Source organism: Haliotis rubra, unplaced genomic scaffold, assembly GCF_003918875.1.
Source record: "Haliotis rubra isolate DU_JTF1 unplaced genomic scaffold, ASM391887v1 Scf161, whole genome shotgun sequence".
Taxonomy (NCBI): Eukaryota; Metazoa; Mollusca; class Gastropoda; order Lepetellida; family Haliotidae; genus Haliotis; species Haliotis rubra.
Genome location: NW_025765570.1, coordinates 1,569,111 through 1,596,565, shown reverse-complemented (window position 1 = coordinate 1,596,565; position 27,455 = coordinate 1,569,111). Strand labels below are relative to the sequence as shown.

Genomic DNA, 27,455 nt, shown 5'->3' with positions numbered 1-27,455 from the left:
TTTCTCATTTCAAGGTAAACATGTATACATCGAGTGTTCGGAATACTTATCATATGGAACACAGTTTACCTATATGCGCACAATCTGGAAAAAACGCACGCGTGTATTCCCGGACGGCTAGTTCTCCAGCAAAGATATCGTGTTCATTTTACTGGTTGCTTGCCAAGACAACATGTCGCCATTTGCAATGAATTCCGTTGCAAGGAGTAAAAAGATAAACAAATTCTACAATAATGAATGTATTTTTACTCCTCTTCAAAGCGCGTTTCACTTGTAAAGTAACAGAGTAATCTATCAAATAGTCAAGTCAGCTTGTGCATAGTAAATAACACCAATAAAACGTATGACGTTATTTGAATAAATCCCTCAGGTTGTAGTTAGATTGTCTAGGCAAGGCAAGGCAAGGCAAGGCAGCTTGGCAAGCACCAGCATAAAACATATGAACACATGTATATTTCCACATTCCATAGTTGATGCATTATAATCACTCAAACTCAGGAATGCGAGTAGTTATGTTATTCATGTATTTTATCTCATGCTCAGTGAGAACATTCGTTTTGTTGCTTTTAGTTTTGTTTTGTGCATTTTTAAACGGTTTATTGGGAGAAAAGCTTTAAAGCTAATTTCTTTATTTTTTAAACAACTCTTATTAGATCTTGTCTTGAAACTTGATGCTCCACATGAAAATAGCTTGCGGAAGTAAAACACGAACATGAAACATGTTTTGACGTTAGAATACTTTACAGTAATATAACCGTGATACATGTTATTGAAACATTACTTTTTCCATAACAATTTGTTATTTATACATGTATAACATAAGACATTGTGTCCGATGGTGATGTCTGGGTAAGATTAGAGAATACCGGACACCTTCCGCCATCTTTGAAAGCACGCGAGTTTAGTTTTTGTTGGGGTTAGGGTATAGGGTTAGGGTTAGGGTTAAGGTTAAGGTTTAGGGTTAGGGTTAGGGTAAGGGTAAGGGTTAGGGTTAGGGTTAGGGTAGGGTTTAGGGTTAGGGTAAGGTTTAGGGTTAGGGTAAGGTTTAGGGTTAGGGTTAGGGGTTAGGTTTAGGGTAAGGTTTAGGGTTAGCGTTAGGGTTAGGGTGACGTAACACTAAACAATATGGTTGGTAGGTATCCGGTATTCTGTAGGTGTACCGACGTCTGTGTTCCTGGATGAAGATGTAACTCGAGCGGTGTATTCTCGGTGTGTTGATGACCTGGGTTTAACACAGCCAGTATTCCAGTTACATCACGGCGTGTCAGGTTCATGTCCGAGGGATGACCGAAGGGATGACCGAAGGGATGCATGTTTCAGTTACCACTTTGCAGCTTTTGCAACTTAAGTGTGGACAGTCTGCTCCCAAACGTAGGAAGCAATATGTAGATAGAGACGACAAGATTAAACGCCTTGGACTAGAGTACACATGGCATTGTGTATTTCATAGAGTACATGTTATGTGAAGGAAATCTTGACTCATACCTGACTCTAGCTGCATTCAGACAATGTGTCAAGATCTGAATTAATATATTTGTGAGTGTAAATAAATATAGAATCTTCATATTTGTTTTGTCACTTACTAGCAACAGTGATCATCTACTGATCAATTTATTTAAAGATCACTGAGCCGTGATTCTCTATTATCTATACCATGTACGGTAGTCACCTACTCCCAGCCAACACCTGACTTAACGAGTTAATTAATAGTAGCAATCTTCGAAATACGCCGCCACAAATCTTTGATCAATCGTGACCAATTTGCAAGGATATTACATCCCATCAGCCTATGACTGACTGACTGAGTTTAGTTTTACGCCGCTTTTAGCAATATTCGAGCAATATCACGACGGGGGACACCAGAAAAGGGCTTAACACATTGTGCCCATGTGGGGAATCGAACCCGGGTCTTCGGCGTGACGAGCCAACGCTTTAACCACTAGGCTACCCCTCCACCCCCATCAGCCTATGAAGAACTAATCAAACTATAGACCATCAATAGCACCCTGTCTATTTGTGGTTACTACTTAATCGCCCTGTTTATTGGCTTCATCAAGTGCTGTTTGTTGTTTTTAGTTCCCTACTGGCCTCTTCCAATTATGTACCACTTGTTATTTCTATTACATGCTGTTGTTAATGTTAATCTGCTGCTTGTCACAACATACCATGTATATATGCTCCTCGCCATTTGGTTGTACTCACTTTTAGCTTGATAACGATGTAAGAATCTACATCGAAACGTCGCTCAACGCAAATAAACCAGAAGTTGTCATCCAAAAAAGTTGTATGTTTCATTTGTTTATAGTAACAGTTAATCCACTTACAGAGGAGTGAGTACAGCTAACGGAACAGCCAGGCGAGGTGGTAGAGGTACTAATTAGTAGCTTGTAACAACAGGGGCTAGGGGGACGGGGGCTAGAGGCGTGGAGTCAGTCTTGGTGCTGACAAACCTGAGAATGTAATCGGAGCTGTAACAAATACACTTTGACAGTCTGCAGGGTAGGGTCTTAAAAAACAGTGCACATATATATATATGGGTGCATGAAAAATAGGCATTAATTTTGGGTTTTTTAATAATACAGAAAGATAGAAGAGCTTTAACATTTTCAGAGGGTTATCGGTTACATGTGCAACGACATGGGAACAGGCATCAAGCGCAATGGGAGGGTATTTACTTTCAGCACATGAATGCACGAAAAACCTGTTACCCATCCACCTCTGAAATATAGGACCTGTCCCAAATATATCTGATTTCAACAGAACCCAACTTTTGCAAGAGTAGAAATTGACGTAAAGAAACCAAAGCAGAACTCGTTTAGAATTATTCCTGGCTGTCGCCTGCCAACATATGGTCAAAGGTAGATAACTCTCTTGGCACTAACCATGCCAAACGCATACCCTTTTGCTGGGTTGTCTTAATTTCCAGAGCTGTAGCTTTCAGGACGGGCCACAGCTCTAGAGGGTCGTAGAGCGTAATCCTTAAATAAGAACTGTAAGTGTTCAGGGACGATATAATTCTTAGAAGTCAGAGTTAAAAAATTAGACTAGATGTTTCTTATCGCGTCACATACAGAAGGTACATAAATTTATATCTGTAGACAGTAATGATGGCAGGTTTACAACTACAAGAGGTAGCGATACTTTCCCTAGGAAATATTAATACATTTGCAATAAATCAAACCTGTGTTGAGGTGAGATACTTAAAACTGTTATCTTTTTGTTCGTTTTGTCATTTTTCAGACGATCGCTTATATAATGCGATTGAAGTTATATATCGAACAGGTATACATACTGGAGGCATTTAAATAGAATGATGGGGACAGCGTCTTTTGGTGGATAGAAGTGAATGGAAGAGAACGATTTCATGGATGCTGTGCCTTGTAAATGAGACGAAACAAGAGGTTTGGTTTTGTTCCGGTTCGTAATAAATTGTCCGGATTTTACATCATGACAGTCATACTACTTCCGGTGTAGAAAATGGCTGGGAATGAATTTGTGAGAGAAAAGCATGTCAAGTTTTTTGTTCGAACACTTCAAATACTACCATCAAGTTGCGCATCGCTGGATACGAATAGGCAAGATTAATACATATATGCCTTGTCGCCAGTTAAACTCACTTAATGATGCAACACGTAGCATGAATAACCAACCACGGCATGTCACGAAAACCGAATCATACATTTGCCCACAAAAGTTTCGAGTGTTTACGAAAGAGTGACTCTAGATTACTTCATTTATCTTTAGTTGTACATAAACCGCTACCCACGGATCATTTTGTTCACAAAAATGCTGAGATACAACTTTTGATGGCCTCCCCCATATTTCATTACATACACCGTATTTCATTTTGTAAAGATGATTTCACGTTGGTAGTGGAAGTCATACGACGGTAAGAATGCATTCAACCACCTTTTCCATCTGATATTCATTCAGAGGTTTTCAAATCCTGATAAACTCTATCTGATTGCAACAGCCCCTCTGATTTGATGTCCGCATGACTGTGGAAGCTAATATCTGTACATCAGTACTTCTCTTTCAGTTGTTGTTGGTAGGAAGGCGTTTCCTATTCTCGCGGTACTTACGGATATTGGCAGAAAAAATAACACAAACAATTCTTATCATATGAATGCTTGTTGTTTTTAAATAAATTACCTTCTCCTCTAACATCTGCATCTATCTGCTGCTAGATCCATCAGGTGAATTACCACTCATGAGCCCGGTGATAAACAATGCCATTAGCCATTGACGAAATGAGGCTGCTCCTATTCTCGCGGTATAATGAGGAAGTAATGTTAAGGAGTGTATGGAAGAGCAATCCTGCCGGAAAGGGCGTGAAAAAGTTATGATATGTCCAAGTGGGTATAAACTCCCCAATATTCTTGACATTGCAAGATTTTGATCACTCACAGACTTGTCGGTGATGTAAACAACCACTAAGTGTCGCGCATCGGTGATCTCGGCAGAAAACGTGTTTACCGCGAGAATAGGAGACAGACCTATAGGTATTGTTAAAATAATTTGAATAGTGTGTACAGTATATTGGTTATGAAATGGGTTATGTTTGCAATCTGAAAGAGAATGTTTGGCCAAACGTCATCAAACACCTAGAGTTTGTAGTTTAGTACTTTCTTAATTACTACTGTGTTATGTACCTTTTGCACCACAGTGACCAATATGGCATCTTAATAGTGTAATGTGGTGTAGTGTAAACATTGCAAGTCTTGCTTAGTTTCTGTAGAGGTGCTCTCTTCATGTTCCTAACAAAGTTGCTAATCTCAAATGTAAGTCACATGAACTAAATGTTAAGAAATACTTCATATATTGTTTCCACAGCACATTTAAAACACTGGACTCAACATGCCTTTAAACTCTGTATATTTGCAGACATGTAACATTTAGGTAGGTAATATTCAGATAACATTACACTGAAATTTGAAGTCATATGTGTGATGGTTTAAAAATTACATTTGCCACTGTTGTATCTGCGAGTAACCTAGTTCTTCTTTGAAACTGAAAGCACATTATTTTGCTCTCCTGATTTTATCAGGCAGCTTTCACCAATTTTGGTAGAAGGACTAGAGTCTTGTACACACCAGGTATTAAGTTCTTCATGTTCCATTTTTGGCCACCTGAATGACATTAAGTTGGCCGTGGAAACAGTAAGTTTTTCTTTGTATTTTGAGCTTCATCGCTCTGAACTTCGAACTGTAAATGCTGTTGCACGCTGTTTTGGTAGTAGCTTCATGCAAATCATGTAGGATAGGTGTGTTCCCCATATACATCCCAAAAACATTTTCATCTAGCTTTGGGTGAGAGAATACTCTTTGCACCATCAATACACATAGAGATACTTGAACGTTCAACACACATAAACATGCTTAATACTGTTGACACGCAGAAAGATTCTTGAACCTTCAACACACCTGAACCTTCAACACAAAAGATACTAGAATTCTCAAAACACATTAACACATTACAATACATGTACTTTCAATGCAAGTAATGATCCCTCCCATTAAACTTTGCCGTGTCATTCCAAAAGATGTTAAAGATGTTACTAGTTGTTTCCCTGCCTCATGTTTGATATGATATATAGCATCATTTGACTTGAGTCAGGAATTACATTTGCTATCAGCTGATTCCACTAGCATTAATATTGTATAAATCATTATAAATAAGTATGGTTACGTTATCACTGATGACCGATTGCTAGCACAGACATTTGTGTTTCACTGCCTGTCCATAATGAAGAATGTCAAGCGCTGGTGCAACCATGGCATTCTCATAGAGTAACATCGTGTCAGCTGTGTCTGGACGTGATCACAATTAGACTGTATTCTGTTGATGAGGTCATGGTACTAAAATTCTAATATTTCTCGACCTAAATGTTGTCTCAAATAGAAGTACACAGGTGCAATATAATGATGTTGAGGCTGCTGTTTTCAGAATGACCATTGCCTTCTTTGCTCTGTCTGGCCTTGATGTTCTGTGTGCCTTGAATGCCATTGAGAAGGAGAAGCAGGAGATAATTGACTGGATTTACTCCCTCCAAGTTTTACCTGATGACCGAGGTTTGTGATCATTGCGCCAACTGTCTAGACATGCCAGAGAAAACTACATATTTTTCCTTATCCTGACTCATGATCTTTTGCTTATCTCCCTTTTCCTTTCGAATGGTAGTGGAACACTTGAATCCCTTGAAGTTCCCGAAGCGGACGTATAAATACCCTCACCCACGAGTTACCTCCTTTGCCCTTTCCCGCGCAAACATATCATGTGACGTGCCCATACTTGTCACTCTCTCCTTATTTTCCGCCCATGCACTTGGATCTGCGGTGAAATCTCAAGTGTCTTCAACGGGGAGGTTGGGAGGGCTTGTTCGTCATGAGTCAGGATAAGTATAAAAGATCAATTTTACTTTAAAAATTACATATTTTGCTCAGTTGATGAACATTATTTTCAAGAACATTATGTTGGTTGAAGGTGTGGTTGGTTGAACGAGTTATTGGCTGAATGTGTTGTGAGTTGACCGTGTTGGTTGAATGTGTTTTGAGTTGAACATTATATTGAAATATGAGCAAATATTTTCAGTGATCTGAAGACATTGTCAATTGGTATGGTTAAGTGAAGAAACAAAAGTTATTATAATCAGTGAGGAACTGTTTGTGCTGTTCCTGTTTTGAGCTACGTTTGAATGTTTTGAGGTTCTTTCCCACAACATGTTAATATATTACATAGTTCATGTTTGTACATTCATGGGTCATCTATAAACCAAGTATGAAGTAGAAGTAAAAACATGTTATCATGTTAAGATGCCATGGTTTGTAAACATGTTTAGATACATTATCACTGGCCACCTGTCTTCCTGAACGTGTTAATGTCTTGAATCGGGGCATATTGCGTATTCCGAAAATATCTTCCTGCTCCTGTGGTTTCAGGTTCCAACCGACCCCAGTGTGGGTTCCGTGGCTCCTCAACTCTGGGGCATCATCACGATCCGGCCAAGGTAGGGGAATACTGCTGTGACAAGATCTCTTGCTGAAAATGTTTCCTTAAATTCTTCTCTGAGATTGAATTGCTTTTGATTCAGGGTCAGAACTGATCCCAAGGAACCTGAGCTTGTCGAAAGAAGCAGCTTACTGGATAAGATGGCTGGACAGTGTGACTTGTCTGATTTTATGGTGTCATCGTTCATCAGTGACATAGACAGCTTCTCTCAATGTCAGTCACTGGATTCAGACTTGAATATACAGATCATCTCCACAGGGATTGAGTTACTGCAGAGTATGAAACGACAAACAAACAAACATAGATTGACTCATCTGATGAAGTGAAAGCAAGGCATATCTCTGATTGCAAACATCCCCTGTATGAATACTATGATATTGGTTGTGACTTGGTGAAGACAGGTTGTTGTACCCCATGCTGTATTACAGCTGTAGTGCCCTCTCTCCACCCACCCACAATTCCTTGCAATTCCTTAGGGCTACAAACGTTTCGAGAATAAGGGTCCAGATCTCTTTCATTGCCAGGTATAGGAAGCTGCCAAATGGATTAGATGGTCTGAGTGGCTGACTTGTCGATTGCATGGCCTTGTCGTTAGGTGCCACAGTTCACTCTGCAGAGTCGGGTCCCTTGGCCACACCAGAAAAGTGTGATTAAGGGTTCGAATCCCACGTCCACTGTAGCTATGTTTCTAGGTTTGTCTGCATACCGCTGCTTGTCGATCTCACCAAACTGGTAAACCTCTCGGATCTACATCACGTTAGGCTCTCCTCCAACCTTCAGCAGGGCGGTATGTGGTTAAAGCGTTTCGTGTCTGCAAGACCCGCTTCTTGTTGATGGGCACAGTGTGAAGCCCATTTCTGGTGTCCCCCGCCGTGATGTTGCTGGAATATTGCTAAAAGCGGCGTAAAACCAAACTCAGTCAGTCAGTCCAACCTTCAGCTAACATGCTGTCAAATAACTGGAATACTGTCCAAAGTGGCATAAAACCACTCACTCACTAAACCTAGGTGAATATTTTGAAGTAGATTTCCAACATTTCCTGTGATTCACCATGTTACTTCTGACTGAGGTATCACATCCTTCACGTACTTGTTGAAACCATCCCTTCCGATTTATTAGGAGTCAGAAGAAATGAGTAAGCATTCTGACTCCCCTGGCATGTCCAGTTGAATGTACACAGCAGATCAAACGTATTCCCAAGTGTTGGGGAAACACACATACAAACATGTCAAGTGTTGGAACTGGGCTCTGGACTTTCTGGAGCTCCTTGGTCCATCTCATTAAATCAGACAGTGTGTTTTGATAGTGTTTTTATGATCAGTTCACTGCAGTGTACCATTTCCCTTTCAGGCACGTAAAAAACCTATCATATACGACAGTGGACACATCGCCATGACCTACACAGCCCTGGCATCACTGGTGATTCTGGGAGATGATTTGTCCCGACTGGACAAGGATGCCATCATCAGCGGTCTAAAGGCTCTGCAGCAGGATGACGGCAGGTGAGCTACAGTCCACATCCAGGTGGCAGACACTGGGGGCACACTCATAGATATCCCCCAAATACACTCACTTCATGGCATTTCATGGCATTTAACCAAGCATAACTTTGTCCATGTATTGGAGAGAAAAATGAAGGCCTTGCCCTGTGACGTAGTCTTGATTGGCTGATATTAAAATGGGCAGGGCTTGTTTACATGACTGCAATGAATACACAATCCATGATTTTCTGATCTGTACAGTTGTTTGTGTGAATTTTATAATAGGAATTTGTAGAATGATGTATGACACAGACATGCGTTGTGGTTAAAAACTTCTGTATTTTACTGTAATAGTGATGTTTTGTTTATACTATTGAAGATAAATGTTGCTGAATATTACAATGCATCCCTGCATCCCTTTAAAACGCTTCACAGATAATTGTATTGGTCACTTCTGAAAAGATCTCCTGATTGCTTTTTGCCTTTGATATTTTGGAATTATCTGAGTAGGAATTCTGTGTTCACAGATCTGAGTTCTCAGGTGTGACGATGTGTTTCAGTAGGAGTACTGTGTTCTCTGGTGTGACGATGTGTTTCAGTAGGAGTATTGTGTTCTCAGGTGTGACGATGTGTTTCAGTAGGAGTACTGTGTTCTCAGGTGTGACGATGTGTTTCAGTAGGAGTACTGTGTTCTCAGGTGTGACTATGTGTTTCAGTAGGAGTATTGTGTTCTCAGGTGTGACGATGTGTTTCAGTAGGAGTATTGTGTTCTCAGGTGTGAGTAGGATGTGTTTCAGTAGAGAAGTACTGTGTTCTCAGGTGTGACTACGTGTTTCAATAGGAGTACTGTGTTCTCAGGTGTGACTACGTGTTTCAGTAGGAGTATTGTGTTCTCAGGTGTGATGATGTGTTTAAGTAGGAGTACTGCGTTCTCAGGTGTGACGATGTGTTTCAGTAGGAGTATTGTGTTCTCAGGTGTGACGATGTGTTTCAGTAGGAGTACTGTGTTCTCAGGTGTGACGATGTGTTTCAGTAGAAGTACTGTGTTCTCAGGTGTGACAATGTGTTTCAGTAGGAGTACTGTGTTCTCGGGTGTGACGATGTGTTTCAGTAGAAGTACTGTGTTCTCAGGTGTGACGATGTGTTTCAGTAGGAGTACTGTAATCTCAGGTGTGACGATGTGTTTCAGTTTTTGTGCAATGCCGGAGGGCAGTGAGCATGACATGAGGTTCGTCTACTGCGCATCCTGCATCAGCTACATGCTGAAGGACTGGAGCGGGATCAACATCCACACCACTGCCGACTACATCAAGAACAGTGTGGTGAGTCTCTGTAACCATGGTAACGAGGAATAGCCCATCCTATCAAGAGCTGTATAATGGGCACACAGTCCCAATGTACTGTAAATCTTGAAATTAAAGTGTCTTGATTGTTGCGGTATTTCCACTATCCAAGGTGTATCCCATACTTCCTTTAATACTGCTTACCTTAGTTTCAGCAGAATCATGTGAGAATTGTTTCTGTTGATGATTTCTATTACAAAACTATTCAAGTGGTCAACAGTCTATATAGACATAAATGCAAGTTTATTTAATGCTAGCAAAAACGACTTGCAATTTTCACACGACATGCAGTGTTGCATTGATTTCAATCTTTCCAGTGCTTCAGGCCCCACAGGTTCTCAGCGTCCGTTCTTCACAACTGACTAACACTATTATATGGTGTCCTATAATTGCCATCACATGGTGCGTGAAAAAAGAACTACGTCGTGGGCGCATAAAAAAGACAACATCTTGCGCGACGTCGCTTTGTAAAATATTTTTTGGCTACAAAAATAACGGGCGGCGTCTGACTATATCGAGGGGTTATCGGCCTCTGAACGTAGCTGACCAAGGTTACGTCTAAAACGAAACAGGATTTAAAACGCAAAAATGCTTCAGTCACTCCCGATAAACATTTCTGTCGACCCGAAAATGTTTTTACACCTATATCCAATCAAATGCCACCCTAGAAGGCCACTCTAGTATAGTTATCCCCCGCAACGCGTTTTGCGGGGGGTATTAAAATGGACTCTGTCCGTCCGTCCGCATTTGTCTTTTCCAGAGCAGAACTCTAAAACCGTTCACTATTTCTTCACCAAACTTGGCACATAGATAGATCTGATGGTGTACTGGTGCCTTTTGGTAGTTTTGAAATTCTAAATAAAACATTTTTGGCGTTTCCATGGCAACAAGTTTGACTTAGCCTGAAATTAGTGGTAGTGCTCTTTTCCAGAGCAGAACTCTAAAACCGTTCACTATTTCTTCACCAAACTTGGCACATAGATAGATCTGGTGGTGTACTGGTGCCTTTTGGTAGTTTTGGAATTCTGAATAAAATATTTTTGGCTTTTCCGTGGCAACAAGTTTGACGTAGCCTGAAATTAGTGATAGTGTTCTTTTCCGGAGCTGAACTCTAAAACCTTTCACTATTTCTTCACCAAACTTGGCACATAGATTGGTCTGGTGGTGTACTGGTTCCTTTTTGGTAGTTTTGGAATTCTGAATAAAATATTTTTGGCATTTCCGTGGCAACAAGTTTGACTAAAACAGAAATTAGTGGTAGTGCACTTTTCCGGAGCAAAACTCTAAAACCGTTCAATGTTTCTTCACCAAACCTGGCACATACATAGATCTGGTGCCTTTTGGTAGTTTTGGATTTCTGAATAAAATATTTTTGGCATTTCCATGGCAACAAGTTTGACATAGACTGAAATCGGTGATAGTGCTCCTTTCTGGAGCAGAACTTTAAAAACCTTTCAATACTCTCCTTCCACTTTTCTATATACACACCTAAATATTTGACATAATCATAACTCGTAGACATAATCATGAAGAGTATTTTGCCACTGCGGGGGTTTTGATGACTTTGTCTTCTTGTTGTTTTTAGAAATGGGGGTATAGTGGTACATTCTGAAAAATGGTCATTCCGTGGCAAAAATATTAATGTTGTTTCATATTATAAATATTTTGGTCTTTTATTTTCCAACCAATTAAATTGGTCGATGGCATGTAAAACTCTCGAAGCGCAAGCAAAAGAGGCATTATTTTCCATTTTCAAACTTTTTAAAACTAGTACGTTTGTTTCTTTTGATTCTACTTGCTTACTTGACACTAAAATAGCACCAATTTTGTTATATGGATCAGAAATATGGGGAGCAAATTATTTCGAAGCCATTGAAAATGTCCATGCATCCTATTATAAAAGATTTCTTACAGTAGGTAAATTTGCTTCCAATAAAGCCGTACTTGGCGAAACAGGATGCTATAACATGCATATTGAGAGTCAAATGAGTGTTATTAGATAACGGGATTAAACTTATAAGAATGCGTAATTATCGCTATGCCCATCAAAGCTATCAATTATTGTTATCACTAGATAAATGTGGAAAGTATTCATGGGCTTCAGATGTGAGAAAGATGTTATTTTCAAGCAGGTTTTCTTATGTTTGGTTTAAGCAAGATGTTGATGATATAAAAATGATTTTGTCAACATTTAAACAACGAATAAAATATATATATATATTCAGAATTGGTACGCAACAGTCAATTCATCCAGTTTTCTTAGTCATTTTTCACAATGTAAATCGATGTTCGGACCTGAAAATTATATCAGCGTTCTTAATGATAAGTCCCTTTTAAGAAATTTTTGTAAATTTAGAATCTCTTAAAAATACAACATTTTAGAAAAGATAATAATACATTGGAAGATTTATCATGTTCTTATTGTTCTTCTGGTAAAACTGAAGACGAACCTCGCTTATTATTAGTCTGTAAGGCTTTCTCTGCCTGCCGAAAGAAGTATTTAAAATGCTCTAATGTTGCCCCACAAACGATATATAATGTACGTAATTCTAATAATGCTGATGTTATTAAATCTGTTGCCATTTTCATAAAACATTTGATGTCCATCCGTAAATCACATGTAAAGCCATAATTTCATGTCACGTGGCCAATAGTTGTAATTGAGCAACTTCAATTGTACTCTGGACCACTGGGCTTTAACTACTGAATAAAACCTGTGTGACTGTCTGTCTATCTGTCATTGTCCAGGTACTCCATCAATGTCAGGTGGTTATTTGCAAGCCTGAACTTCACGGTATCTAGTCGTTCCTCCAAATCTCTGTACTTCTATTTGGGGACAGTCTTTAGCTGGCATTGTACTGAAGCATCTTTGCCTCGTTCAGTCCTTGTTCATCTGCCAAGAACTTGGCCATCTCGAAAAGGTTGGGATGTTGTGTTCCCACAACCTTCTTGAGACGGCCATGCCAAGTGCAACCCCCGGTGCAGGGACCGTCAGTATTTTTGGTACAGTCGAAAAGATTCACTTTGACTTCGCAGTGTACATGTCCGTGGTTGTGGTCTCCAGGTGTTTGGGAAATTATGTCGTTCACTGTTAGATTGATCTCCATCAGATCCATTTTCCCTTTTCTTCTTGTTCACAATAACCATATATCCATTTACATATATGTATGTTCAACCACGAGAAGTAGGAAGAAACCAATTGTGCAGTTGCCATAACTGAAGTTGTGGAAATGATGATGAAAACTGTCAATTCCAACATTCTTATAGCTTGCAAGTTTATGTAAGAAATTGAATAACTCTACTACTAATGAATTGAGTGAACTAAACTTACTCACTAACCCGCTGGTTCACATGTCAACCCGCTGGTACAAATGTCATAGTTCGTTTCCTGAGTGGACACATTTTACATTTTGTAGAAAACCAGTGTATTAATCCCTTAAAACAACATCAAACATCAACTAAATTTGACAGAATTTTTTACTTAAGGTGTTCTGGCACTAACCCCTCGATTGGTTTACTGAAATAAGTAGTAATGTTAAGCATGAAATCAGTGAATAGAGATCAATAGCAGTACAACTGCATCACAAAAGGTTATTCCCCGATTTTCCAATATAACAATTTCTAAACAAGATGTCATAGGCGACGTTGGCATCGACGTCGTGGAGTGGCGTCACCATCGGCGCTTATCCTGACTCATGCTCTTTTGCTTGTCTTCTTCTTCTTGCGAACATAGTGGAACACTTGTATCTCCTTATTTGAAGCTCCCTTCAAAATAAAATCACTAATTGGTACTCACCACGAGTTGCTCCCCTTTGTTTCCCCTGGCGGGAAAGGTGTCGCCACCCTCTGGCCATGTGCTTCACTCTCCTTCTTAGCCCAGTGAGCAGGATGTGAGAGCGCCTCGTGTCTCCTACACACCATATCCTTTGATAATCTCTTAGTTTTTACCTCTCTTAGGTTACTATAGAGGTATAGCTAGTATCCTTTACTAATTTGTATTGATTAATTATCGTATTTCTACTGTTTATTCCACGTGTATTAGCGTGATTGTTCAGCTAGCTTTACGTTGATGAAAATCTGTATGCGATTTGTAGATTACGTTTTCTGCCTCTGATCCGCATGTCATATGCCCTAGTTGTTCTCGCCGTGTGCGTTTAATTCCGTTGCAGTTACTGCATTAATTTATCTCATTCTGCATTTAATAAATATCATCTTTAGCGTCTTAAGGCGTGCTGCAGATAGGTCCACGCAAAACAAGGGCAAAACATGGCAGAGAGTCAGATATTCCATCCAGTCAGCTGCTAGCGATCGACCCTCTCCCCGTCTGGTGTTCTGCTAGAGACCCCTGGCGGAGGAGGCGATGGGGCGCCAGTCCGTTACCTCGAAAGAAACGACCGGCCTCCCCAGACATCCCGTCATTGCAGACCAAGTCTAAGAGGGCCTCAGCGCCGTCTCAACGCAGACTGAGGACCCCAAGGCAGCGCCAGACTTCCAAAGGAAAATCTACGAAGACAACGAGAACTTTCTCGGCCGATCGTTCCAGCAGCAGAATTGGGCCTCACGATGATCAGCCGATAATCATCCCGACTTTACGGCACAAGAAGCGACCGGTGTCAGCGACTGTGACTTCTGCAGAGATCACCATGCAGCCTGATGCCTCTACACTGGCGTCAGGCGTTATTGATGTGGACCCCATCGCAGAGAAGACGCCGACGACTTCGTCACAGATCATCCCAGAAGACATGATCGCGGCAAATTATGAACATCATGGAGGACCACTACAAACTGCAGAAGCAGGGTCGAGCCTTGCCGAAGGCTCCAACGTGAACAGCACCCAAGAGGCACCCCCGTCCAGCGTAGCAGCCAGGGCGATGTCACCTTCACGCGAAGGAAGTCCGCACCACCTTGGCGAAGGAGCTAGATGTACAGCCTTCGCGAAGGCCTTCCGTGGAAGGGGATAGATCATCACCATCTTCGATTTAATCTCTAGATATGGACTCGGACCATCAGACATCACGGAGGCCTTCGCGAAGGTCATATCATCGATCCCCCGGACCGGACGCAAATGAAGCTTCGCGAAGGCATTCGTGAAGGACATATGATTCCAGATCTTCATCATCTAGAAGGACATCGAGGGACTATAGAAGAGCTTCGCTGGCTATCAACGTTCGCCTCACAAGTCTCGAGAAAATCATCCCATAGGCGATCTCCACTTCGTTCATCACCAGGTCGATCACCGTCAGATCTCCACATAGAAGCGGCGCACAAGTCAACTAGATCGCCACAAGCCTCATCGGACATACAGACAGCTACCGCGGTCCCGAAGAGCATCTACAATTAGATTAATGATGATGGTTTTGAGGATGATGGAGGAATCATTTTCTCAGATGCAGAGATCACGGTATTGGATGGTCAATAACCTAGATCTCTCATCACCATCTAAAAGTGGCAATACAGCGCAGACGTATTTGATGAAGGAAGACGATCCAGATCGCGATCACTCTACCCCGATCGACCCGATTAAGGCAGTGCCACAGAATCTAGATGCAGCTTTCCAGAAAGCTCTGAAAGTTCAGACACCACATCTGCCCAACTTTCATGCCAAGAAGTTCTCCACGCGCCAACATGGACTCTTTCTACAAAGCCCAGGACATCGATGAGAACTATAAGATCATCAGCGATGTCAAGAACAAGATTTACAAGATGGATGATGCAAGTTGGCTCATATAGAAACCATGGCCGAGGCGTATGTTCTTTGGGTTAAATAGATCTAGGACGATCAATGAGACTCTTATCACTAGATTCGGGATTCCACGACGGAAGATGATAGAATGATTTATTCTGCCTTACTTATGCAAAGAAAAGATCAGCAGTTTTTAACGGATCATCTTACATCTGTTTCAGCAGCACTGACCTTAGCTTCGTCGTCAAGGCCTCCTCGCTTCCTGCAATTGGGGAGAACTTTACAGCCCCACTTTATACAGCCCGTGATTCGACAACATCCATCTTTGGCCGGAGAAATCGACAAAGTCGCTAAGCCAGAAGTCTCTAAGATTCCAGGAAGTCCTTATGATTAAATCGATGGACACACTAGCCAGCGTCATTAGTCAGACTTCACAAAGATACTCAGGCAGATCTAAGTTCCGCGGGCCCTCTGAAGAGCAAGAGACAGGAAGATAGCCAGCTCTAGAGGTAAAGATTCTTTTAAAATTAGGCCATATGGCAACTATAGAGGAGGATCAGGAAGAGGCAGGACACCCAGGCGTTCCCCACAACTATAGGCAGCTGAAACACAGGTTGAACGACTAGAGTCTTACACCCCAGCGTTCCAGTACAGCCAGCACAAGTGGGTGGGCCTCCAACTACACTGGGAAAACTGGGGAATATTGCAAGACCCTTCGTCTCCAACATTCTTCAACAAGGATTTCATTATCCCACTACAGGCCAAGCCTCCGCTGACAATCAAACCCCTCAAGTTCGATTTACAAAGCAACAACTACCAAAGATAAGAGAGGCTGTTTCATCACTCCTATCCAAACAGGCCATAGAAGTAATAGATCAAGCAAAGCGTCGAACCAGGTTTCTACTCCCCAGTTTTTCCTAGTTCCCAAGAAAAACTCACGGAGAAATACAGACTCATCTACAACATGAGCTTTTTCAACAAAATTATCTATACAAACCACCGAAGTTTAGCATGATACATTTACCTCGGTTAAGCCAGATGATTAGGTCCTATGGACTACATGGGCAGCATAGATCTACAGGATGCCTACCTGCACATCCCCATTCATCCCGATTCCAGGAAATACCTACGGTTTACTCTAGAAGGGCTACATTACCAGTGGAAAGTAATTCCCATTGAATATCATCAGCCCCCTGGCTATTCACGAGGATAGCGAAACCGATTATCATCTTTTCTACATGCGTCAAAGGGCTACGCGAAAGCGTCGTTTACCTCGGCGATCCACAGCATCTCAAACTACAGTTAAATTACATCATAAAGCTACTAACACAACTAGGATGGTTAGTAAACTTACATAAAGTCGGACCTAGTACCATCGCCAAGACCTGCAGTTCCTAGGTATTCGATTCATCACAAATCGCAACCCGTATCGTTGTACCAGAAGACCCGTTGGCTCAAGATACAACAGACCATTCCACCAGCTCTACTCTCTCCGTTACCACTTTCGACAATGGCAGAGCCTACTAGGTCTTCTCACATCAGCCCAAGACATGACTGTCACAGGCAGATTACATTCTGACCCCTACAGGTCCTCATCAGCGCACATCTCAGCGATGTACAACCATTCAGTCTACGGAAACATCTCAGACCGCGATCTCCTATGGTGGACCAAGAAATCGAATGTCTGCGAAGGGATTTGTTTAGCAGAGCAGGAATTCAAAACCCATCTATATGTAGGCAGCGTCACTCCAAGGTTGGGGAGCTCATCTCACCAACCACACGATATCAGGATTATGGAATCAGCAAGAATGCAAACTCCATATAAACAGTCTAGAAATGAAAGCTGTAATCAGCGCCATTCTACATTGGAGCACATTTCTACAAAATGCGCACTAATGATCCATACAGACAATTCGACAGTGGCGTTCTACATAAACAAGCAAGGCTCAACGAGATAAGCTGAACCTTTTGAACCTAAGCTTTCAACTGTTGATTTAATACAAGATCTAAATCTACATGTCCAGAGCAGTTCACATTCTCCGGGCCAGAAATATACTAGCAGGCGGCTCTCTCTGCCTCATCTACCATCACCGACAGAGTGGATGATCAACAGGGAAATATTTGCACAGATAATCAAGCAATTAGGGCGCCCGCTAATAGACCTTTTAAGCCAGCGATTCAACAATCAGCTACCGACATTAGTGTCACCAGTCCCAGACCCTCAAGCTTGGGCAGCGGACGCTCTAAGTCTATCATGGGAAGGCCTCAATGCGTGCGGCGTTTCGCCGCCAGCAATAATACCTCAAGTATTACAGAAAATCAGACAAACACAGAGCCTACAACTCACTTTGGTCGCCCTACTGCGCCGGCCAGAGCGTGGTTTCCCATACTAATTCAAGAAATCGGGTCAACCAGCACTGGAGCTACCCAAGCCGCGCAAACCTGTTAATTCATCCTCACACCAACAAGTGCTGCGGAAACCCAGCAATGTTCCAACTACGTATGGACTGTATACAAATGTGTTTAAACAAGAGGATATTCTGCCAGGGCGGCAAAAGCAGTCAACGCTTGCCTTACGTTACTCAACTCGTAACTTGTAATGCGGCGACAAAGTGGCACAGTTTGAAAATTATGCAGCAAAGAAAGGTTTTACAGCGAGAGAGGCTTCACAGCCTCAAGTGGCAGACTATTTGTGTTACCTGCGCCAAAACAAACATTTAAAAGGTTCAAGCGATATCAACATATCTTGCGGCAGCTTAGTTCTGTAATCACCATGAGAGCGGGTGTCAAGTTGACAAGATCTCCAGAGTTACTGGCCTTACTCTGAGCATTCCGATTGGAGGACCAAAGCGGAAGTTCCACGCCCCAGCTTGGGATCTGAATATAGTGTTACAACACCTCACGAGTGAGGTTTATGAACCTTTGGAATGCGACAACTTTTGAATTTCTCTCACAGAAAACACTTTTTCTGCTATCTCTAGCCACGGCAGCAAGAATGTCTGAAATTCACGCTCTAGATTACGAGAGGATACAGTTTGATGACAATCATAACACAGCACCTCGGACTAAGATGGGATTTCATCGCTAAAAATCAACTGCCAGGTCAACCAGACAGGTTATTCCACATCCGTAGCTATCCTCTATTCTCGGATCACAAGATACACAAGACTTATCACTGTGTCCAGTAAAAGGCTCAAAGTTTATTCTGACGATCCAAAACAAGGAGAAGATTTCTCAAGCGTTTATTCATCCCTTATAAGCCTACAAATCAAACAGAAGTGTCACGGACCACAATATCTATTTGGATAAGGACTGTCATTCTCCGTGCCTACAAGGCAGCAGGCTTGGACCCACCAACAGCATCAAATCCACATGAGATCAGGGCATTGGCCTCCACCCTAAGCCCTTCACGGCAACTGTTCCTTGAACACGATTATGGAAGGATGCTATTGGAAATCTAACATGGTATTTGCTAATCACTACCTGAGAGACATCACTACAGAAGATGTCTCTGGCATTCACCATTTCGGACCACTGGTCACTCGCTCTCAGCAACTGACGGTTCCTCGTGGCGTTAAATATTACCCTCACAAGATTAATATGTATTATATACATGCTTATCTAGCTTATAACTCTCACGAGGTTTAGGGGCTATGTATATATGTTCAGCTTAAGTTATTCAGCCTTAAGCTTATACCATGATATGTTCAGTTTCAGTGCCTCTATCAGAGTCACTTATATATATATATATTATATGTATTGTTCAATATATTAATAATGTAATTCCCTTTAATGGCATTATGTAACCTATGTTTTTAATACAGCAAACATCCTAAGTCTAAGCCTTCATGAAGTTCCGTGAGGGATATTACAGTATATCTATACAAAATCACTAATTATAAATCCAAAGTATTCTGTTACTCCCACCTCCGTGTCCGTAGGGATGCTACAAACAAAAGAGCATCGTCAGGATAAGGAAAATATGTAATTTTTGGAGGTAAAATTGATATTTTATACTTATCCTGACTCATGAAATTAGCCCTCCCATCCTCCCCACATAACACTTTGGATTTCCCTGTAAGATTCAAGTGTTGGGCTCGCATAAAATCAGGAGAGAGGAGCACATGGCCAGAGGGTGGCGACACCTTTCCGCCAGGGGAAACAAAGGGGAGCAACTTCGTGGTGAGTACCAATTAGTGATTTTATTTTGAAGGGAGCTTCAAATAAGGAGATACAAGTGTTCCACTATGTTCGCAAGAAGAAGAAGACAAGCAAAAGAGCATGAGTCAGGATAAGTATAAAATATCAATTTTACTCCAAAAGAAATTACATTTTTGTAGTAGATCATTCTTGTGTATTTCTGAGCGTCGTTACCGCGGCGTGGTTGTCGGCAATGTAGTCTTTTTTATGCGACGTTCTTTTTTCACGCTCCACACGATGACAATTATAGTACACCATACTATTACAGCTGTATGCACCAATGCTGTGGCAGACTGGGGTTGCTCCTCATGTGACAGTGTTCAGGCCTGGATGTGGCTGGACTATTGCTGACTGTGGCTCTTCACTCAGTTCATGCCAGTTGTCTGTCAACATGTACAGTACAAGTGTTCACCATTATGTACAGTACTACAAGTGTTCACCATAATGTACAGGACAAGTGTTCACTATAATGTACAGTACTACAAGTGTTCACCATAATGTACAGTACAAGTGTTCACTATAATGTACAGTACAAGTGTTCACCATAATGTACAGTACAAGTGTTCACTATAATGTACAGTACTTCTACTGTACATTATAGTGAACATGGGCACTGTAAATTATAATGAACACTTTTATCATGTAATATAGTGATCACTTTTAAGGTGTATTTTTGAAATACAAATGTCCTGTCTCTCCTGGGTGCGATTGACTGTTATTGACCAGACAGCCATTGGTCCGGTGACTGATACTTGATGCTCTCTCTGCTTCAGTCGTACGAGGGGGGCATCGCCCAGGGCCCAGATGCTGAGGCCCATGGTAAGTTCCACTGTTTTCTCCATGATCTGAAACAGTTCACTGAAAGGCTACATTTTAAGATGGTGCAGGCTTCACAGTTTGCCTGTGTCTTTAAGCAGTTATTTCGATCAGTTTATTTTCCAGTACATTAGCTGATTGCCAACTATATTGTCCTGATATTTTCTTCCAGTTGACGTTGAATGTGAAATAAAAGCTATTGATTAAAAACATGAACATGCCCGATTGTAATCTGTCTCATCATCACTTACCATACGTACAATACGTGTGAAGCCAGACTGAATGTTGTGTTCTTCTGTAGTTTAACTGTATGCCAAATCTCTGTCTCTCTTGCAGGGGGCCCCACGTTCTGTGGCCTTGCATCGCTAGTTCTCATGGACAAGCTTCAAAGTTCTTTCACACCTAAGCAAGTATCAAGGTTAAAACGATGGTGCATCAGTAGACAGCAGACTGGTTTCCAAGGACGACCAAACAAACCAGTTGACACGTGTTACTCCTTCTGGGTTGGGGCAACATTACAGGTAGGAACTTCACATACACCACCACTGTCTGACACCTACACTGTCTGACACCTACCACTGGTAGGAATCTCACCACCACTGTCACACCTACTGACTGACACCTACAGGTAGGAATCTCACACCACCACTGACTGACACCTACAGGTAGGAATTCACATACACCACCACTGTCTGACACCTACAGGTAGGAACTTCACATACACCACCACTGTCTGACACCTACAGGTAGGAACTTCACATACACCACCATTGTCTGACACCTACAGGTAGGAACTTCACATACACCACCACTGTCTGACACCTACAGGTATGAGCTTCACATACACCACCACTGTCTGACACCTACAGGTAGGAATCTCACACCACCACCATTGTCTGACACCTACAGGTAGGAATCTCACATACACCACCATTGTCTGACACCTACAGGTAGGAACTTGACATACACCACCATTGTCTGACACCTACAGGTAGGAATCTCACATACACCACCATTGTCTGACACCTACAGGTAGGAACTTCACATACACCACCACTGTCTGACACCTACAGGTAGAAACTTCACATACACCATCATTGTCTGACACCTACAGGTAGGAACTCTACATACACCACCATTGTCTGACACCTACAGGTAGGAACTTCACATACACCACCATTGTCTGACACCTACAGGTAGGAACTTCACATACACCACCATTGTCTGACACCTACAGGTAGGAACTTCACATACACCACCATTGTCTGACACCTACAGGTAGGAACTTCACATACACCATCATTGTCTGACACCTACAGGTAGGAACTCTACATACACCATCATTGTCTGACACCTACAGGTAGGAATCTCACACACCACCATTGTCTGACACCTACAGGTAGGAACTTCACATACACCATCATTGTCTGACACCTACAGGTAGGAACTTCACATACACCACTGTCTGACACCTACAGGTAGGAACTTCACATACACCATCATTGTCTGACACCTACAGGTAGGAACTTCACATACACCACCATTGTCTGACACCTACAGGTAGGAACTTCACATACACCACCATTGTCTGACACCTACAGGTAGGAACTTCACACACACCATCATTGTCTGACACCTACACCATTGTCACGGTAGGAACTTCACATACACCATCATTTGACACCTACAGGTAGGAATTCACTACACCACCATAGGAACTCTACATACACCACCATTTGTCTGACACCTACAGGTAGGAATCTCACACATACACCACTGACACCTGGGTGAATCTCACACCTACAGGTAGGAATCTCACACACACACCATTTGTCTGACACCTACAGGTAGGAATCTCACATACACCACTGACACCTGTCTGACACCACCTACAGGTAGGAACTTCACATACACCACCATTGACTGACACCTACAGGTAGGAATCTCACATACACCACTGTCTGACACCTACAGGTAGGAATCTCACATACACCACCATTGTCTGACACCTACAGGTAGGAATCTCACACCACCACTGACTGACACCTACAGGTAGGAATCTCATACACCACCATTGTCTGACACCTACAGGTAGGAATCTCACACCACCACTGACTGACACCTACAGGTAGGAATCTCACATACACCACCATTGTCTGACACCTACAGGTAGGAACTCTCACACCACCACTGACTGACACCTACAGGTAGGAATCTCACATACACCACCATTGTCTGACACCTACAGGTAGGAACTTCACATACACACCACCACCATTGTCTGACACCTACAGGTAGGGAATCTCACACCACCACTGCACCACACAGGTCTCACACCTACAGAACTTCACATACCCACCATTGTCCCTACAGGTCTCACACCCCACCTACGGGTGGAATCTCACCATACACCACCATTGACACTGACTGACCTACAGGTAGGAATCTCACACACCACCATTGTCTGGTAGGAATCTCACCTATACACCACCATTGACTGACACCTACAGGTAGGAATCTCACATACACCACCATTGTCTGACACCTACAGGTAGGAATCTCACACCACCACCATTGTCTGACACCTACAGGTGGGAATCTCACACCACCACCGACTGACACCTACAGGTAGGAATCTCACATACACCACCATTGTCTGACACCTACAGGTGGGAATCTCACACCACCACCGACTGACACCTACAGGTAGGAATCTCACATACACCACCATTGTCTGACACCTACAGGTAGGAATCTCACACCACCACTGACTGACACCTACAGGTAGGAATCTCACACCACCATTGTCTGACACCTACAGGTAGGAATCTCACACCACCACTGTCTGACACCTACAGGTAGGAATCTCACACCACCATTGTCTGACACCTACAGGTAGGAATCTCACACCACCACCGACTGACACCTACAGGTAGGAATCTCACATACACCACCATTGTCTGACACTTACAGGTAGGAATCTCACACCACCACTGACTGACACCTACAGGTAGGAATCTCACACCTCACAGCATCAAGGACAGAGTTTGTGGTTTCAGAATAGTCAACTAATGTTGCTGTCAACACAACCAGTGACATATTTGTCAGTACACTGTCAACAGTTGGACAGTTTTGTAATCACCATTGACTCAAGCATTTCTTTTCAGCAAAATGTTTTAAAAAATCACTGGAAATGCCAGATCTATATTATTTTTCCTTATCCTGACTCATGCTCTTTTGCTTGTCTTCTTCTTCTTGCGAACATAGTGGAACACTTGTATCTCCTTATTTGAAGCTCCCTTCAAAATAAAATCACTAATTGGTACTCACCACGAGTTGCTCCCCTTTGTTTCCCCTGGCGGGAAAGGTGTCGCCACCCTCTGGCCATGTGCTTCACTCTCTCCTTCTTCGCCCAGTGAGCAGGATGTGAGAGCGCCTCGTGTCTCCTTACACACCATATCCTTTGATAATCTCTTAGTTTTTACCTCTCATAGGTTTCTATAGAGGTATAGCTAGTATCCTTTACTATTTGTATTGATTAATTATCGTATTTCTACTGTTTATTCAATGCAGTATTCTGATTGTTCAGCTAGCTTTACGCTGATGAAATCTGTACTGATTTGTAGATTACGTTTTTCTGCCTCCGATCCACATGTAATATGCCCTAGTTGTTCTACTGCGTGCGTTTAATTCACGTTGCAGTTACTGCATTAATTTATCTCATTCTGCATTTAATAAATATCATCTTTATGTCTTAAGACGCATGCAGATAGATCACGCAACAAGGGCAAAACATGGCAGAGAGTCCAGATATTCCATCCAGTCAGCTGCTAGCGACGACCCTCTCCGCCTGGTGTTCTGCTAGAGACCCTTCGGTAGAGGAACGGGGGACGCAGTCCGTTACCTCGAAACGCACCGGGCCTCCCCAGACATCCCGCCATTGCAGACCAAGTCTAAGAGGGCCTCATCGTGCGTCTCAACGCAGATTGAGGACACCCAGGGCAGCGCAGACTTCAAAGGGAAATCTACGAAGACAGCAAGAACTTTCTCAGCCGAGATCGTTCCAGCAGCAGAATTGGGCCTCACGATGATCAGCCGATAATCATCCCCTTCTTACGCAGAAGAAGCGACCGGTGTCAGCGACTGTGACTTCTGCAGAGATCACCATGCAGCCTGATGCTCTACACCGGCCGCCAGACGCCATTGATGTGAACCCCATCGCAGAAAAGCGCCGACGACTTCCGTCACAGATCATCCCAGAAGACATGATGCGGCAGATTATGAACATCATGGAGGACCACTACAACCGCGCAAGCAGGGTCCGAGTTTTCGAAGGCTCCAACGTGACAGCACCCCAGAGGCACCCCCAATAACGTAGCAGCCAAGACGATGTCACCTTCGCTAAGGAAGTCCCCAAGACCACCTTGGACGGCGACCTAGATGTACAGCTCGCGAAGGCCTTCGCTCTTAGGCGGGAGAGGTCATCACCATCTTCGATTTCATCTCTAGATATGGACTCAGACCATCAGACATCACGGAGGCCTTCGCGAAGGTCATATCATCGATCCCCGACCGACGCAATGAAGCTTTCTCGCTGAAGGCATTCATCGCAAGGACATATGATTCCAGATCCTCATCATCTAGAAGAACATCGAGGGACTGCCAAGAGCTTCACGAAGCTATCAACATTCACCTCACAAGTCTCCGAAGATCATCCCATAGACGATCTCCACTTCGCCATCACCAGGTCGATCACCCGTCAGATCTCCACATAGAGCGGCACACAAGTCAACTAGATCGCCACAAACCTCATCAGATATACAGACAGCTACACGCGTAGTCCCAAGAGCATCTACAATTTGTTAATGATGATGGTTTTGAGGATGATGGAGGAATCATATTTTCTGATGCAGAGATACGGTATTGGATGGTCAATAACCTAGATCTCACATCACCATCTAAAAGTGGCAATACAGCCAGGCGTATTTGATGAAGGAAGATGATCTAGATGCAATCACTCTACCCCGATCGACCGGCCAGATTGGCAGTGCCACAGAATCTAGATGCAGCTTTCCAGAAAGCTACGAAAGTTCAAACACCACATCTGCCCAACTTTCAAGCCAAGAAGTTCTCCACGCATAACATGGACTCCTTCTACAAGGCCCAGGACATCGATGAGAACTATAAGATCATCAGCGATGTCAAGAACAAGATTTACAAGATGGATGATCGCAAGTTGGCTCATATAGAAACCATGACGAGACGTATGTTCTTTGGGTTAAATAGATCTAGGACGATCAATGAGACTCTTATTACTAGATTCCGGGATTCCACGACGGAAGATGATAGAATGATTTATTCTGCCTTACTTATGCAAAAGAAAGATCAGCAGTTTTAACGGATCATCTTACATCTGTTTCAGCAGCACTGACCTTAGCTCGTCGTCAAGGCCTCCTCGCCTCCCTGTAATTGGGGAGAACTTTACAGCCCCACTTTATACAGCCCCGTGGTCGCACAACATCCATCTTTGACGGAGAAATCACAAAGTCGCCAAGGAAGTCTCTAAAGCGATTCCAGGAAGTCCTTATGATTAGATCGATGGACACACTAGCCAGCGCCATTCGTCAGACTTCACAAAGATACTCAGGCAGATCTAAGTTCACGGGCCTACAAAGAGCAAGAGACAGGAAGATAGCCAGCTCTAGAGGTAAAGATTCTTTCGCCGGCCATATGGCAACTATAGAGGAGGATCAGGAAGAGGCAGGACACCCAGAGGTTCCCGCAATTATAGACGCTGAAACACAGGTTCGAACCACTGGAGTCTTCCACCCCAGCGTTCCAGTACAGCCAGCTCAAGTGGGTGGACGCCTCCAACTACACTGGGAAAACTGGGGAATATTGCAAGACCCTTACGCTCCAACATTCTTCAACACGGATTTCAGATCCCCTACAGGCTAAGCCTCCGCTGACAATCAAACCCCCAGGTTCGACATTACAAGCGCAACAACTACCAAAGATAAGAGAGGCTGTTTCATCACTCCTATCCAAACAGGCCATAGAAGTAATAGATCAAGCAAACGCCGAACCAGGTTTCTACTCCCCAGTTTTCCTAGTTCCCAAGAAAACTCCACGGAGAAATACAGACTCATCTACAACATGAGCTTTTTCAACAAGAACTATCTCACGAAACCACCAAAGTTTCGCATGATACATTTACCTCAGTTACGCCAGATGATTCGGCCCTATGGACTACATGGGCAGCATAGATCTACAGGATGCCTACCTGCACATCCCCATTCATCCCGATTCCAGGAAATACCTACGATTTACTCTAGAAGGGCTACATTACCAGTGGAAAGTACTCCCATTCGAATATCATCAGCCCCCTGGCTATTCAATGCGAGGATAACTAAACCGACATCAAATTTCTACATCGTCCAAGGGCTACGCGAGCGCTTTTACCTCGACGACGGGATACAAGTAGATCAAGATCCACTGCGCGTCTCAAACTACAGTTAAATTACATCATAAAGCTACTAACACAACTAGGATGGTTAGTAAACTTACGCAAAGTCGGACCTAGTACCATCGCGGCAAGACCTGCAGTTCCTAGGTATTCGATTCATCACAAATCGCAACCGTATTATGGTACCAGAAGACCGTTGGCTCAAGATACAGCAGACCATTCCACCAGCTCTACTCTCTCCGCTACCACTGCGACAATGGCAGAGCCTACTAGGTCTTCTCACATCAGCCCAAGACATGACTGTCACAGGCAGATTACAGTTACGCCCCTACAGGTCCTCATCAACGACATCTCAACGATGTACAACCATTCAGTCTACCAAACATCTCAGACCGCATCTACTATGGTGGACCAAGAATCGAATGTCTGCGAAGGATTTGTTTAGCAGAGCAGGAATA

General features: G+C 42.9%; 1 protein-coding gene across 1 annotated transcript in view; it reads left to right on the top strand.

Annotated features, from left to right (window-relative positions):
* The first annotated feature begins 3,471 nt into the window (after positions 1–3,471).
* LOC124271569 (geranylgeranyl transferase type-1 subunit beta-like) overlaps positions 3,472–27,455 on the top strand; it is a 34,100-nt gene continuing 10,116 nt past the window's right edge. The window contains exons 1-7 of the mRNA XM_046706723.1: positions 3,472–3,575; positions 5,947–6,071; positions 6,939–7,006; positions 8,359–8,510; positions 9,679–9,811; positions 20,489–20,534; positions 20,868–21,052. Of these exons, the coding sequence (XP_046562679.1) occupies positions 3,478–3,575; positions 5,947–6,071; positions 6,939–7,006; positions 8,359–8,510; positions 9,679–9,811; positions 20,489–20,534; positions 20,868–21,052 (807 nt within the window). The 5' untranslated portion in view covers positions 3,472–3,477. The remainder of the gene's footprint in view (positions 3,576–5,946; positions 6,072–6,938; positions 7,007–8,358; positions 8,511–9,678; positions 9,812–20,488; positions 20,535–20,867; positions 21,053–27,455) is intronic.